Source organism: Aquarana catesbeiana, linkage group LG05 (assembly GCF_042186555.1).
Source record: "Aquarana catesbeiana isolate 2022-GZ linkage group LG05, ASM4218655v1, whole genome shotgun sequence".
Taxonomy (NCBI): domain Eukaryota; kingdom Metazoa; phylum Chordata; class Amphibia; order Anura; family Ranidae; genus Aquarana; species Aquarana catesbeiana.
The window spans coordinates 617,879,729-617,896,969 of record NC_133328.1 but is presented as its reverse complement, the minus strand read 5'-3'; the positions used below and the strand labels follow the sequence as shown (position 1 = coordinate 617,896,969).

The 17,241-nt window shown below is 42.5% G+C and overlaps 1 protein-coding gene across 1 annotated transcript in view; it reads right to left on the bottom strand.

Annotated features, from left to right (window-relative positions):
- PHF20L1 (PHD finger protein 20 like 1) overlaps positions 1-17,241 on the bottom strand; it is a 204,952-nt gene that overhangs the window by 13,637 nt on the left and 174,074 nt on the right. Inside the window, exons 12-17 of the mRNA XM_073632269.1 lie at positions 16,279-16,488; positions 14,591-14,647; positions 14,356-14,460; positions 10,024-10,188; positions 6,807-6,988; positions 4,219-4,318 (exon numbers count right to left, since the gene is read on the bottom strand). Of these exons, the coding sequence (XP_073488370.1) occupies positions 4,219-4,318; positions 6,807-6,988; positions 10,024-10,188; positions 14,356-14,460; positions 14,591-14,647; positions 16,279-16,488 (819 nt within the window). The remainder of the gene's footprint in view (positions 1-4,218; positions 4,319-6,806; positions 6,989-10,023; positions 10,189-14,355; positions 14,461-14,590; positions 14,648-16,278; positions 16,489-17,241) is intronic.

Here is a 17,241-nt window from a genome sequence, read left to right as displayed (position 1 = left end):
TCAAAAGAGCCAACTTCCCTAAATTACGAACCTTGCTAGAAGGCATAAACTGGGATAAAATCTTGGGAACAAAGAACATGGAGGAGAGATGGGTTTTCTTTAGGAGCATATTAAATAAGAGCATTAGCCAATGCATCCCATTGGGTAATAAATTTAAAAGAGCGAACAAAAGGACCTGGATGGCTTAACTCCAATGCAAAAATGCATATAAAAGCAAAGGAGAAGGGCTTCAAAAAATACACGGTTGAGGGGTCATCATCAGCATTCAGACTTTATGAGGAATGCAACAAGAAATGTAAGGGTGCAATTAAGGCGGCTAAGATAGAACATGAAAGACACATAGCGGAGGAAAGCAAAAAAAATAAAAAAAACCCAAGAAATTTTTCAAGTATGTAAACAGTAAAAAAGGGAGGACAGACCATATTGGTCCCATAAAGAATGAGGAAGGTCATCTGGTTACAAAGGATGGGGAGATGGCAAAGGTATTGAATTGATTCTTCTCCTCAGTCTTCACGAGGGAATCAGGGGGCTTCAGTAACCAAAACTGCAGTGTTTATCCACATGACACATCACAGGAAGCACCTCCACGGTTAACAGAGGACAGAATTAAAATTAGACTTGGGAAACTTAACATTAATAAATCACCGGGACCTGATGTCTTGCACCCGAGAGTACTTAGGGAACTCAGGCAAGTAATTGCCAGACCATTGTTTCTAATTTTTACTGACAGTCTACTGACTGGAATGGTACCAGCTGATTGGAGAAAAGCCAATGTAGCACCAATATTTAACAAGGGCCCAAAATACATCCCTGGGAATTACAGACCAGTTAGCCTAACATCAACAGTATACAAGCTCTGGGAGGGGATAATAAGGGACTATATACATGATTTTAGTAATAAGAACGGTATCATTAGCAGTAATCAACAAGGATTCATGAAGAATCGTTCTTGCCAAACCAATTTTTTAACCTTCTATGAAGAGGTGAGTTGCATTCTAGATAAAGGAAGGCCCGTAGACGTGGTGTATCTGGATTCTGCAAAAGCATTCGACAGTTCCCCATAAATGTTTACTATACAAAATAAGGTCCGTTGGCATGGCCCATAGGGTGAGTACATGGACTGAAAACTGGCTACAAGGGCGAGTTCAAAGGGTGGTGATAAATGGGGAGTACTCGGAATGGTCAGGGTGGGTTAGTGGGGTCCCCCAGGGTTCTGTGCTGGGACCAATCCTAATTAATTTGTTAATAAACGACCTGGAGGATGGGGTAAACCGTTCAATCTCTGTATTTGCGGACGATACTAAGCTAAGCAGGGCAATAACTTCTCCGCAGGATGTGGAAACCTTGCAAGTAGATCTGAACAAATTAATGGGGTGGGCAACTACATGGCAAATGAGGTTTAATGTAGATAAATGTAAAATAATGCATTTGGGTGGCAAAAATATGAATGCAATCTACTCACTAGGGGGAGAAACTCTGGGGGAATCTAGGATGGAAAAGGACCTGAGGGTCTTAGTAGATGATAGGCTAAGCAATGGCATGCAATGCCAAGCTGCTGCTAACAAAGCAAACAGAATATTGCCATGCATTAAAAAGGGGATCAACTCCAGAGATAAAACAATAATTCTCCCACTCTACAAGACTCTGGTCCGGCTGCACCTAGAGTATGCTGTCCAGTTCTGGGCACCAGTCCTCAGGAAGGATGTACTGGGAATGGAGCGAGTACAAAGAAGGGCAACAAAGCTAATAAAGGGTCTGGAGGATGTTAGCTATGAGGAAAGGTTGCGAGCACTTTACTTATTCTCTCTGGAGAAAAGACGCTTGAGAGGGGATATGATTTCAATTTACAATTACCGTACTGGTGACCCCACAATAGGGATAAAACTTTTTCGCAGAAGTGAGTTTAACAAGACACATGGCCACTCATTCAAATTAGAAGAAAAGAAGTTTAACCTTAAACTACGTAGAGGGTTCTTTACTTTAAGAGTGGCAAGGACGTGGAATTCCTTTCCACAGGCGGTGGTCTCAGCGGGGAGCATCGATAGTTTCAAAAAACTATTAGATAAGCACCTGAACGACCACAACATACAGGGATATACAATGTAATACTGACATATAATCACACACATAGGTTGGACGTGATGGATTTGTGTTTTTTTTCAACCTCACCTACTATGTAACAGCAAAGCATAGGAATCACTGATGAGCTGGAAAGAGAGGGACAAGTATCTTTGAAGTCCACAGAAAACAGAAACCCCTATTGAAGGGAGGTGATAGGCTACTTAAAGGGATTATCTTCTGTTAGATAGTTATCTCCTGAAGATAAAAGTATTGCATTACAGATGACCTTAAGATTTGTGGATACAGTCTTGATTATGTTTATTGTATTCTTGTAAGCACAAATGTATCCGGAGACTGTTTGACCTTTTCGGCCACATGTTTTCTAGTTGGCTTTTGCACTTCATTGAAATACTTAAACGTAAATGAAATAAAGGGAGGTGATGACAGATCCGGGGGATACCATTTAAAATTTTTGGACCCAAACAAAACATTTAAAGCCTTGAGTTCTATGATGAGGCAAGTGCCCCTCTTTGGGTTTGGCAATTGTGTATATGCTAGAGTAAAGCTCCTGAGTGTGTTCTGCCACAGCAACTGAGACAATGACAGTTTGATCCAGAAGGCCTGAGAGGGCTGCCTGGAGATCTGCTAAGCTGTGTGGGGACACAGGAAGGTTGGAAGTTAGAAACTGGAAGAGGGGGCTGGGAGCAAAACTCTAGCTTGTAGCCCCTGGAAACCACCCCCTTCACCTGAGCATCTGAAAATCAAACTGTCCAAGTGTGCACAAAGGCTAAGAGACATCACCCCCAAAAGGAAAATGGGGGTGCTCCACCATGCCAAGGAAGAATTGTGTAGAGAGTTTGGGGGACTGAGTTACAGATCTTGCAGGAGTAGATGAAAAATAACTTATTAACCTCAAGCAAGGGATGAGCATTCCCAGATTGTGTTGTAGGTTTACTTTGGCTAAGGGAGATGGGTGCTCCTGCTACAAGTAGCATCCTATATATTGGTATACAGAGTAGAACCGAAGGCCATGTGAAGCAAGCGCTTCTTAGACGTTTGCTCTGCAGGGCAGCTCTTTACAGCCGTTTACCCAAAGTGTTCTCTGCATGTGCACAGACAGGAGACGAATGCAGGAGACCTCCGACTGCCTGTCACAACTGTAGCATAGAGCTGCAACCACTTGCTACAAATGTTTTATGATGAATAAAGCAAAGTATTGACCAAATCCCTTTTAGACTTTGACCAGTCAAGAAGAATTTAGAAAAACAAAGAAACAGTTAAGGCAAAATCAAGAGCAGGCCCTGCTAGTGAAACAGGGCTCTGGAGAGGGATTCCAACTGCTTCTTGTAAAAGCAAGAAGACTAGATTAGGTAATTTTTTGGTTAAGGCAAAACATTGCCAGATAAATAATGGGGGCAGACTGCTTTCTAACAAAGTCCTAGCGCTTGGGAGAAGCAAAAATCTTATCAGGGTTTTCGAATCTCCATAGAGGAAGACTTAAAACAGCGGGTGCACCGGAAAAGTCTTGGCGGTCTTAAGGCCTCTAAAGAACCCAAGAGTTGGGAATAGCACTTGTTATGAGAACGAGGGCCTAAAAAGGTGCCTTATGTGAAACCCAGTGCCCAAAGGTCACTTCATAGCTAGAACTGCAATATCCAGTCCAGCAGGGTCTGGACGTGGGACTGCATACGCTAGGATAATCCATTTATTTAATGGACAGACAATTTTTTGGTGGGGCTCATCACACCATTCTCAAGGCTACAGACATCCAGCAACATAGTGATTAAATACCCAAAAAATACCCTTATCCCCCAGTTACAACAACCATCGGCACCCAAAAGTGTCAACACACACATATGAAACAAGACATAAAAACACAATCAAAACATCCACAAATAACAAAGGAAGATCCTGTGTAACACAGCAAAGTAGCCACGGATGTCCAGAATAAACTTACCCATCCAGGGGACTAAAAGATACAACAAGCCCTACAGGACCTAAGTCATGAAAATCCCAAAACCCAGAACACATCAGAACCACCATTATGGTGAAAAAGGGACAGAGAAGTGACATCATGTTGTGGCTGTATGCATATATACCAGAATTCAGCTTCTAGCAAAACAAGCACCTAATAAGAGTAATATATGTGTTTCTTACCTGGTGGGTCACTACAAACATAGCAGATATATTGCTCAGGAATACTGTCTTCTAGGAGGCCCATACACACACTGTGCTGCCAACAAAGGCATTCTTCACACTGCAGAATAAGCCATCAAACACTTGGTCAATCTTTCACATTCAGGACAAAAGATAACTCTCCCTTGTTTTTAATCAAAATAAATCATGGATACGTGTAACATGTGAAACTTCTAATTGATAAAAACACAATTTATAATTTTATTTTATTTTTTTCTTTCAGACAATTGTGCTGTGTGTAGAAGTAGTGGTTTCTCTGCAGCAGTCTGATGCATCCACTGCTGAGTCACAACTAGAGCCCTCCAATTAGAGTTTGTGAGCTTTGAGGATTGAAGTGCTATAGGTCTGACTCAGCAGGAAAAGGGGGGGGATGCCAGATCTCTGCAGAGAGACCACTGCTTCCACTGAGCAAGAGCCCTTTTGTACTAGGGCTGTGGCTGCCTTACAAATTAAACCAACAGTAAGATGGTGAAAACTGACTGTACCTGGAATGTAATTACAACATACAAAATGAAAGGTCAGTTGGGCTTTAAACATTTGCAAACATTTTATAAGTGAATGATTTTTCATGTCACTTTTATCATTATTAGTATAAAATCTTCCTTTTAGGCCTCGTTCACACCATGGTGCACAGTTTTTCTGCAGGTGTTATGCAAGGGCACAAAAAAGGAAAAAATTATTCTCTATGTGCTCTGTATATACCACAATTCTGGTATCACATGAAAAAAGGACATCAACATTGGTGTGAAAAGGGGAAGTAACTGGCACGCATGGAAACTGATGTCGGTTTTCCCCACCAGTTTTCATACACATATGGTGTAAACGAGCCCTTAAAGCAGAGCTCCAGCCCCCCCTCGTCTAAAAATTCAAAGTTAGCAGCTACAAATACTGTAGCAGCTGACTTTTAATATTAGGACACTTGCCTGTTTAGGGATCCTGTGATGTCGGCACACCAACCGACTTTTCAATCGGCTCTCGGGTGCTGCTGCCGCCATTATTTGTAAGGGAAACCAGCAGTAAAGCCTTGCAGCTTCACAGCCGGTTCCCTTCTGCGCATGCGTCAAGCGCGCTGCACTTTCTGAATGGTCCGGCTGTGGGGGAAGGAGGAGGGGGGCCAAACTTCCTGCAGCGAGATCATCCGGAAGTGGGGGTGAGTACCTGTCAAAAACAGGTACCCGCTCCCCCCTCCCCCTGAAAGGTGCCAAATGTGGCACCAAAGGGGAGGAAGCGGGAGATAAGTAGAGCTTCTACTTTTTGAGTGGAACTCCGCTTTAAGAAAAGCATTCCATAAAGGGTGCTTCTTACACACACTTATACAATAATTTAGATCTAAGGCACTGTGGCCTCAAACTGCTAGTCTTGGGAGATCTAGAGTAAGATTTAGTAATGTCCCTTCTGTGCTGCTCGCTGTTCTCCTTGCTCAAGGCTCTGACATAAGGAAGCAAAACCCTGTCTCTACCAAGATGGCTACCTCCATACAGAGACCCAGTGCAGAACGAGACATGGAAAGTCAGAAATGGGGAAAGATATGCCGCAGAAAGACAACAGGCAATACTGGAGGCTAGTGCTTTGCCCTTCACCGCCCTTTTTGGGGCATATCATCCAGATTTCAGTTCTTTTTTTAAGAATAAGAACTCTTTATGGAACAAAGCCAACTGTGTTCCTAGAAAATTCTGGGTTATAAAGACATGCCAGCAGCTGCTCACGTTGGATTCTCTATCTCTAAGGCAGTGACGGCAAACCTTGGCACTCCAGATGTTTTGGAACTACATTTCCCATGATGCTCAACTACACTGCAGAGTGCATGAGCATCATGGGAAATGTAGTTCCAAAACCTCTGGGGTGCCAAGGTTCGCCATCACTGGTCTAAGGGATCCCCAACAGAGGCGTGAGGAACTAGTGAAAGAAAGTTGGTTGTGCCCCTCCCCTGAATTAATTTAACAGCATTAGGGGAAGAAATAACAATATTGTAACAGAAGTGAAACAAAGAAAGCTACAAGTTTGTCAACATCTAGTACACCAATTATAGGTATGCCATATATTTTTATTGAACTCTACAATCAGCAGGGAGCATGATAATAAGAACTTTTTATTGAGTACGATAAGGACAACTGTATTGTTAAAATACTCTGGACTTTCTAATAGGACAGCCTGGGATTAGCTGCTCACTTGCGGTCCGTCTCTCTCTAAATGATACTCCACATGGGGATAAAGGAACTAAAAACAGGATAGCAGATGTTTTCCTTATGCAACTTAGACTTAGTTAACTGTGTGTTGTGAACAGAGCTGAGCGGTAAGAGATCAAATAAAATCACTACACAGCTATAAAGCAAAGAATTCCTAAAAACTTGCAGTAATCAGATTCCAGAGCTTTTCCTACTGCAAGCAAGTATTTGTAGAAAATGTATGTGCAATATTTCATATTCAGCTGACAGTAATCTTTGAAACCTTTTTGCAATAAAGTGAAAACCAGATGTTTTGTGTTACTGATTTTCGTTCATTATCATTACCTCTTGATGCCTTATAAAATGTTTCTGAAAGAAGCCCACCTGAATCATGAAGCCGTTCTCTTCGTCCATCTCACACACACATCTGACAATCTCACTAATGGCATCCTCCTCATCCTGAGATTCATCAAAGTTAGTGGAGTCAAACTCTAGATTGTACTCATCTCCACTTAGGATAAGACTCTCGGTGGAGGAGTCATCGAGAAAGTCCATCTCGGAGAAGCCTGCTCAAAAGCAAAACAAAAGTATCATTGCGCCTGCTAAGGACTAAATCAAAACTATTTTATCTTGTTATGACCAATTTATATTCAAAAGTACAACCGTGTGTGGTGTGCGTGTGGTGTGTGTCTGGTATGTGTTTGGTGCGCGTCTGGTATGCTGTGTGTGTGGTTGTGCGTGTGTGTGTGGTGGTGTGTGTGGTGGTGTGTGTGTGTGTGTGTGGTGGTGTGCTGTGCTGTGTGTGGTGGTGTGCTGTGCGTGGTGGTGCGTGTGTGTGGTTGTGCGTGTGTGTGTGTGTGTGGTTGTGCGTGTTTGTGCGTGTGTGTGTGGTTGTGCGTGTGTGTGTGGTGGTGTGTGTGTGTGTGTATGTGTGTGTGGTGGTGTGTGTGTGTGGTGGTGTGTGTGTGGTGGTGTGTGTGGGTGTGGTGTGTGTGGGTGTGGTGTGTGTGGGTGTGGTGTGTGTGGTGGTGCGTGTGTGGTGGTGCGTGTGTGTGGTGTGTGTGTGTGGTGGTGTGTGGTGTGTGGTGGTGTGTGTGTATGTGGTGGAGTGCTGTGTGTGGTGTGCTGTGTGTGGTGGTGCGTGTGTGTGTGGTGGTGGTGTGTGTGTGGTGGTGGTGTGTCTGGTATGTGTGTAGGTGTGGTGGTGGTGTGTGTGTGTGTGTGTGTGTGTGTGTGTGGTGTGTGTGTGGTGGTGGTGGTGTGTGTGTGTGTGTGTGGTGTGTGTGTGGTGGTGGTGTGTGTGTGTGTGTGGTGTGTGTGTGGTGTGTGTGTGGTGGTGGTGTGTGTGTGTGTGTGGTGGTGTGTGTGGTGGTGTGTGTGTGTGTCTGGTATGTGTGTGGGTGTGGTGGTGGTGTGTGTGTGTGTGGTGCTGTGTGTGTGTGGTGGTGTGTGTGGTGGTGTGTGAGGTGTGCTGTGTGTGGTGGTGTGTGTGGTGTGCGTATGTGTGGTGGTGTGTGAGTGTGTGGTGTGCTGTGTGTGTGTGTGGTGTGCTGTGTGGTGTGCTGTGTGTGTGTGGTGGTGTGTGAGTGTGTGGTGGTGTGTGTGTGTGTGGTGTGCTGTGTGTGTGGTGTGCTGTGTGTGTGGTGTGTGTGGTGGTGTGTGGGTGTGTGTGTTATGTGTGTGGGTGTGGTGTGCTGTGTGTGCGTGTGTGTGGTGGTGTGTGAGTGTGTGGTGGTGTGTGTGTGGTGGTGTGTGTGTGGTGGTGTGTGTGTGGGTGTGGTGTGTGTGGTATGTGTGTGGTGTGTGTGGTGGTGTGTGTGTTATGTGTGTGGGTGTGGTGGTGCGTGTGGTGGTGTGTGTGTTTTGTGTGTATCAGCCATAACATTATGACTACTGACAGATAAAATGAACACCACCAATTATCTCATGTTGTCCCTGAGGTTGATGTGCTGAAATCAGAAAAAATAGGCAAGTGTAAGTGTGCTTTCACACTGCTCTGTTGAGAAAGTGCATTAAAACCGCAAATGTATTTTTGATGTGTTTCCAATGCGTTTTCTGAGTACCAGACTCCCAGCATGAACCTGTGAAACACGGACATCTGAGTAAGAAAAACACAGCAAAAAATGCAACCGCAGTGCACTTTTGACAAGTTTTCTGTTCATTTCAATGGGGAGCAGCAGGTCTTTTCAAAATGCATCTCACCAGCAGTACATTGGTGTGAAGAGTCCCATGGGATTTAAAGGGAAATATTTTTCCAGCGCTTTTGTGTGGGAGCAACTTTTGTTCCCGGTCAGGACTTATAAAAAGTGGTCCAAGGAAAGAAAACCAGCGATAGAGTCATCGGCAGCCAATGCTCAGTGATGCATGTGGGGAGGGATGGCTGGCCTGTGAAGTCCAATTCAAAAGAAGAAATACTGTAGCTCATAATGCTGAGAAAGTTAATGCTGATTCCGATAGAAAGGCTTGAGAACACACAGGGCATCGCAGTTTGTTGTGTATGGGGCTGCATAGCCGCAGACTGGTCAGGGTGACCCATGCTGACCCGTGTCCACAGGCCAAAGTGCCTACAATGGTTACATGAGCATCAGAACTGGACCACAGAGCAACAGAAGAAGGTGGTCTGTTCTGATGAATTCAAGAATGGTTTTGAGGAGCACAATGAGTTTGAGATGTTGACTTGGCCTCCAAATTCTCCAAATCTCAATCTAATCGAATATCTGTAAAATGTGATAGAAAAGCAAGTCTGATCCATGGAGGCCCCACCTCATATCTTATTATTATTATTATACAGGATTTAAATAGCGGCAACAGTTTATGCAGTGCTTTACTACCTTAAGGGCAGGCAGTACAGTTACAATACAATTCAATATAGTAAGAATCAGAGCTTACAATCTAAGAGGACAATCGTACAGGACTTAAAGGGCAAGCACAAACATATTTCAAAGGGATCTATACCCAGAACACCTTCAACAGTTTTGTTAACTTACATTTCTAAACATCTAAAATCATGGAATGAATTTACCTGGATATAGTTTAAGGGCTCGATCACACCAGGCGCTGCGTTGAATGTATGGCTGCTGGTGGGCACTAGGAGAAAACTAGTAGCAATTCATGAACTCTGGTGTTTATTTTGCATGCATGCCTCTTGCTCGGTTTTCCAGCACTCAGAGCTTTAAGTTTTATAAACTGATCAATCCAGCTGTTCTCCAGTCGTAAGAAGCTACCTTTCCTTAGATAATTACCCAGCTAAGTACCTCATAAGTCTCTTTGCTCTTTGATAAAAATTTAGGACTTGTAATTATTACTCTTATGTTAGGTAAATCTTTCTTCTGGAATTAGGTAGCTGCAACCCCTTCAAGATTAATTCCACATACTCTGGCCTAACGTGTGATTTGAGTTTCACATGCCTGCTCTAGAATATGAACCTTCTGCTCCTCCTGAGAAAATTCTGTGTTCAAAGCTAAACCAAGGGATGGAATCCTCCAACCTCAGTTGAAAAAGACATCCCTGCAAGGATCGGAGTCATTTTTATGACAAGAAAACAAACAAAAGATAAAAAAAATCAGGTGTTGTCAAATATCTAAGCTGGAGTCATACATACTTTCCCCAGTGAGGTCAACAGATAAGATAGCCCGTGGGAACTGGCACGAGGTATTCTTTATTGTCAAGGCGTTATTCAGCGTTATGGTGCTGGAGGTGGACAGAGAAACCGGAGATGAGCTTCGCTCCAACAAGTCTAGGGAGTTCTCTTCATAAACAGGATAATCTGCCAACATGAATAAACAACGCATTAATACAGGAATACAAAAATATTATTACCCCAACTTAAAATAAAAAAAGTGAAGACGTGTCAAGAGTTTTAAAATAACAAACATGTTTTACTTACCTGCTCTGTGTAACGGTTATGCACAGAGCAGCCCCAATCCTTCTCTTCTCAGGTCCTCCACCGACACTCCTGGCTCTGCCTCCCCTAACCAAGTCCTGCACTGCAAGACACTTGCCAATGGGGGGCACTCATGCGTGCTTGCTCCCGAGCCCTGCTGTGTGTGTCCATAAGGGCTCATGCACACCGCAGCTCCAAAAAAAAAAAAAAAAAAAGCTTTTACAGGCATTTGAGCTTTTATTTCAGCTTGAAGAAGCTTGTCCTTTTTTGTGCTCTTGTGCACGTTTTTATTGAGCTCCTTCAAGCTTTTTTTGAGCATGAGCGTTTTTTTCTTAACCACTGAATAAACAAAACAAAGATCTGGAACAAACATTTTTTTCGAACTTCTTTGAGCCTTTTCAAGCTCTGTTAAAGCTCTTTTGAGCTCTTTGAGGCATTAGCTTCTCTTACAAAAATTGGTTTGGTTGTGAGTTTCTGCCCGAAAACGCCTGAAAAATCCAAAGTGTGCATGGACGATTTGGCTAACATGGAGGGGAGTTTCTAGGCAGAAAAAATAAGAGCTCAAAAGCCTGTAGGAGCTGCTTCTTTGAGCTCCTTTGAACTGCAGTGTGCATGAGCCCTAAGACACACAGAGCGGGGCCCCCTGTTCCCTCGTCACTGGCTCTGATTGACAGCAACAGGAGTCAATGACTCCCACTGCTGTATCTGAGCCAACGAGGAGCGAGAGAGCCTTGGATCTCGTACACATCGCTGGATCGAGATCGCGCTCTGGTATGTATTTTGGAGGGGCTGCATGCAGAAGGTTTTTTTACCTTACTGAATAAAATGCAGCAAGGTACAAAACCTTCTGACTTTATTTATCACTAATTGAAGTGTTTGTATACTTAAAAGGGCATAATAAATAAAAAAAACTTCCGCGGACACATTCCTCTGTCTACTTTTTGAATAGAACCTGTGAGGAGGGAGCAGGGGCATGGCTTAACAGCGCTGTGCATGTGTCTATGGACGCACACAGCCTGGCTTGGAAGTGCACAAGTGATTCTTAGCACCTACCATGCTAGAGAGGCACCTAGAGGAGGGAGGAGCAGACAGCGCCAGCGGGGGACAGCTATAGAGAAGGTAAGAGAACACTCTGTGTAATATCACTGCACAGAGCAGGTAAGTTAATCTCTCTTCTTAACCCCCCCCCCTCCCAAATAGCAGATTTTAATATTACTCTAAACCCCCCCAAAGACTCAAGTAATATTACAATGCCACAGACACATTAGGTTGCTTTTGAGGTTTTCTATCAATGATTCCTGCTCACAGAAGACTTTGTATTTTGTGAATATGTTCACATAAATACAAAATGCTCAGTGATTGGGCAGGAGGGGGGGGGGGGGGAATGCACACTCTCAGCATAGGAACCTCTGCCACATGTGGATGTAAAATGCAACGTCTGCTTACTATGTTAAGGCCCCTCCCCCATCATAAATAGCAGCTTTAACGTAAACAAAAAGAACTGTAGGGGGAAAAAAAAAAAGTCATTAGCCCCTTCACAGCTAAGGGTAAAACAGATGTTCATGCCGAAGCACAATTTTGTAACATTGACGTGATGTGTTCGTAAAACCGTACATATCACAAATACTTTGTGCATCCAGGTGGATTATACCTGTCCCAAAATAGTACAAAAAAATTCTAATTTAGCTGTATATTTCTTGTTACTACTATAACCCAATATAAATTCTTCTGCTCCAGACGATCGCAGCAATACCACATATGTGTATGTTAGTTGTTGTTTGTACCAGTAGTACAGCCCAAAAACAATAGTGTGCATTTTGCTTTTTTTTTTCTATTCTACCTAACAACACACTGACACTAACACTACTAATTTAAAAAATGCTTTTTTTTTTTTTTTTTTTTAATATCCTGCCCAAAATTTAACGACCATGACCTATGACCTTTACTTGACCTAAACACTAACCATGGCACTGACCTAGATTTTTTTTTTACTGTTAATTGATTTTTACAGTTTTTTTTTTTCTCTCTCTCTCTGTATCTCTCTTTCTCCTTTTAATGTATCTCTCCTCTCCATTCACAGAGAGAGAAACACAGGGGTGGGCTTCACAGTCACTGTAATAGCCAATCAGGGCTATCACAGTAATCAGGGGACCCAGAACCCAGAGTTCCGGTTACCAATCGTTAGTCCTGGACCCAGGTCTCCCACTGAGACCCCGCTGTGTGGCGCGCTCCAGGCACAAAGACAGATACGCATACATGTGGCCCCACGGAAAAAAGGCCAGGTCAGTGAGGCCACATACAGTTAGGTCCATATATATTTGAACACAGGCTCAATTTTAGTTTTTTTCAGGTATTTACCAAAACATATTCAAGCTAGTCAAGATATAATGGATATGGGCTGAAAGAACGCACTGATGAGCGCAGCAAAATAAAAAGACCTGGACGTCCATAGAAGACATCTAAAAAAAGCAAGACCAGTTCTGGAAAAGCATTGACAGGAAGAAAAAAGGCTTGGGATAGCTCATGGTCCAAAGCACATAACATCTGTAAAACATGGGGGAGGCAGTGTGATGGCATGGGTATGCATGGCTTCCAGGGGCACTAGGTCATTGGTGTTTATTGATGATGTGACAGAAGACAGAAGCAGCCGGATGAATTCCGCAGTGTTTAGAGATATACTGTCAGCCCAGATTCAGCCAAAAGTTGACTGGATGGTGCTTGACAGTACAGATGGACAATGATCCAAAACACACTGCAAAAGCAACCCAGGAGCTTTTGAAGGGAAAGAAGTGGAATATTCTGTAATGGCCGAGTCAATCACCTGATCTCAACCAAATTGAGCATTTCACTTGTTGAAGGCAAAACTAAAGGCAGAAAGACCCACAAACAAAGAACAACTGAAAACCGCTGCAGTTAGAGCCTGGCAAAGCATCAGAAAAGGAGGAAACCCAGTCTTTGGTAATGTCCATGGGTTCCAGAATTCAGGCAGTCATTGCCAGTAAAGGATTCTCAACAAAATATTAAAAATTATTTATGATTATATTCATTTGTCCAATTACATTTGAAAATGGGGGGGGGGGATTGTGTATAAAAATGGTTGCAGTTCCTAAAATTTGTACTTGATATTTATGTTCAACCCCTTGAATTAAAGCTGAAAGTCTGCACTTCAAATTCATTTGGATTGTTTTGTTTGAATTTTATTCTGGTGATATAGCGAGCCGAAAGTATGAAAATTGTGCCTGTATTCAAACATATATGGACCCAACTGTATATGCGTACTGTCAGCGTGAAGAGGTAAAGTATACTTGCCTATCTTTTTTGGTCATGGTGCCTAGGAAAGGATAACATCATCATCTTTCCAGTGAGATCTCCGGGAATACCGAATAGCCCAAATTTTCAGAGAAGATGCTCCTGTACTGTGCTGGAGTGTCTGCTTACAAGGTTTTGGCTACTTGGCATTCTGTGCAGGAAGGATATTGACGTCACACCCTATAGTATGGAAAAGTACGTATATGTACTTTTTTTTAAGGCCTCATGTACACTGCTGCTGCTAAACGGACGGTTTAGGAGCAGTTGGGCAGTTTTTCAGCTGCTCCTAAACTCTCCTCTATGTTATCTTATCAGTACATGTACACAGGGTCGTTAGTCGTTTCTAGGCAGTTGAGTTTAAAAGCCTCTTTTGGAACGAAAAAAAAATGGGTTCAGGACAGATGTTCAGAGGCCAAATACCTGTAACAGCCTGTAAACACTGCTAAACGTGGTAACTCGCATTTAGCAGCGTTTCGTTTACAGACGTTTTTCATGTTAACAAACGCTTCCAGACGCAAACGCGGCTAAACACAACATGTTAACGCGGCTAAACGGACGTTTTTAGATGCCGGTTTCTAGCTGGCAAGTTAAATCATTCAGGAGAGGTTAAACAACGTCCCGTGTACATGAAGACTTACCAGTTTTTTTTTCAAAACTCAGCTATTATTAATGGGGAGGGACTGTGATATATTAAGTGGACCCTACAGTTTTACTATGTAGTTGGCTATAAAAAGAGCATACCATGTCTGCTTTTTTTTTTCTTCTTTTTCTTCTTCTTTTGCTTTGATTTAGAGTGCTCCTTGTCTTTCTTTTCTTTCCGCTCCTTATCTTTATCTTTCTTCTTACCTGTGAAGGCGTTGGGAGTAATCATCAGAAATCAATTTCAACCCAGAACCAAATGGTCTCATATCCATTATTGATACATAACAAATATCAGCTTTCTACGAAAACATTAGGGAAGAAAACAAGGGGTTACCAGATGATGACGACTTGTCTTCAGTCTTCCCTTTCTTTTCTGACTTTGTAACTCCATCTTGTGAATAAAAAAAAAGGGGTTATGTCTAAAATGTAAAATCCACTTCTACAGAAGTAACTGCATTATCCATCGACTGGACTTTTTTTCCCCCAAAGGAGTTATGCTTGGTGTTTTCTTTTTTAGCATTGTCATTATTTGGTTTTGTGTATTTGTTCATTTGTGTTTACTTATATTTTTCTTTCCTTCCTTTGTAGTTTACTTTATTGAATTATGAGTTTCATAATACTTAGTTCTGATGAAGCTGGTTTCCCCTTGAAACGCGTAGACCGACTTACAATCTACCCAAGAGTTTGGGACGTCGACGGTGAGCGTCTCATATCGTTCTTTCAGTAAGGAAGGCATTGATCCTGTGTTCCTGCAAAGCAGGGACACGGATCTATGCCTTCCCCTAGTACAGGCACCTCCCCCCAAAACAGTAAAACATCAACTAGGCACACAGTTAACCCTTTGATCGACCCTCATGTTAACCCCTTCCCAGCCAGTGTCATTAGTACAGCGACAGTGCATATTCTTTAGCACCGATCACTGTACTGGTGTCACTGGTGCCCAAAAAGTGTCAGGTATCCGATTTGTTCGTCGCAATATCGCAGTCCCGCTAAAAATGGCTGATTGTCATCATTACTAGTAAAAAAAAATAACAATTTCATAAATATATCCCCTATTTTGTAGATGCTATAACTTTTGAACAAACCAATCAATATACGCTTATTGGGATTTTTTTTTTTTTTTTTTAACAAAAACGTAGCACAATACATAGTGGCCTCATTTAATGAAGAAGTTACATTTTTTTATTGGATAGGTTTTATAGCAGAAAGTAAAAAAATATATATATTTTTTTCTAAATTGACGATTTTAGTTTATAGCGCAAAAAATAAAAAACGTAGAGGTAATTAAATACCATTAAAATACTTTTTTGGGAAAAAAATGACAACATTTTTATTTGGGTACAGTGTCGCACTGTCAGTTAAAGTAACCATGTAGCAACACATGGCTTGGTCAGGAAGCGGGGTCAATCTGAAGTGGTTAAGCAACTATGATTTGTAATGACGATTGTTTTTTTTTTTTTTTATAATATTTTGTATCTGTGGTTCCCATATGCATATTTTAAAGCTCCACTTTACAATACAAAATTTTCTCTTTATTTTGTTCAAACACTGGATGATGCCTCTGAGAACCTAATACTAGATTATGTTGGGCTCCCTATCTCTGGTATGTACAGGTATTTATTTTATTCACCGTGGCATGGCCTGCTACTGGAACAGGACTAAGCAGCAGTGGGTCACATGTCCTGCTGACATCGCTTTAGTTTTTTTAGGCCCTGTCAATCAAGCATCCGATCCATCCTGCAGGCGTTGCATGGCCCAGTTCTCTCCACAACACTATTTATCTGTATGCTTTTTTGTTTTGTTTTTTGCTATGTTTATGTGGGTTTTCTCCAAGTGTTTTGCTTTCCAATCACAAACCATAAACCTACTGACAGATTCTGGCTCTACTCTGTGTTTATGACAATAGTAAGGACTTTAGACTGTGACCACCATTGAGGCAGGACAATAATGAAAGTCCAATGTTCTCTACACAGAAAGCAACAGCACAGTATAAGCAAGATAATTAAATACAACAAAGTTTACCGGCTTCCGAATGTTTCTCCTTGTCATTCACTTTCTTAATTTTATCCTGTATATTTTCGGTGAGTTTTTCCACTGTGGCAGGAATCGGTTTCTCAGTCCCTTCTACACTTGTAACAGCTGGAGGCTTTTTCTTCTTACTGGCCTTGGCCGGCTTCAAGTGGTTTGCCAAAGCCATGCCTGAGTGCAATGGATGTACAATGGGTGTAGGAGCTGGAGAAAGAAAACAATAGAATACTATTAATTTAATAGCATATCAGATTGTAATTCACCAAGCAAGCGAAAAGATTTAAAGTGTCACTAAACCCACATCATAACGAACGATCAATAAATGGTGTATTACATGCTGTTCATACTCACTCAATCACTATGAGATTCATTTTCTGTATTCTGCAAAATACCTGGTTGATCCTGCTGCTCACTATCTCCCCCTTCTGTCCATGTCTCCAATTCAGCTAGGGATTTTGCAGAGCAGTGTTGGCAGCTCTGCACATGCTCAGTTTTCAGTGAGTTTCTATGCTGAGCAATTCCCCCCTATTTCATCTGAGTAGCCCACGTGACTATGGAGTGACACATGTGGGTGTATACACAGTGGTAAATAACAGCCCACTACCTCCCCCCCCTCCATGCCCACTAACCGGCTAAACACAATGGGGCACAATTCCTCCCAATGACACCAATGGGGCACAATTCCTTCCAATGACACCAACAACGGGGCACAATTCCTCCCAATGACACCAATGGGGCACAATTCCTTCCAATGACACCAACAATGGGGCACAATTTCTCCCAATGACACCAACAATGGGACACAATTCCTCCAACTCAAACAAATGAGGAGGCATTCTTTTCCCCCCTGATGACGGGACCTTTTCTACTCCCAATAGACACAGTCCAGCCCCCCTAAAGTCTGCAAAACTGGCCCTTTGTTTAGATAGTTTGGAGATCCCTGCTCTACAGGGTAGT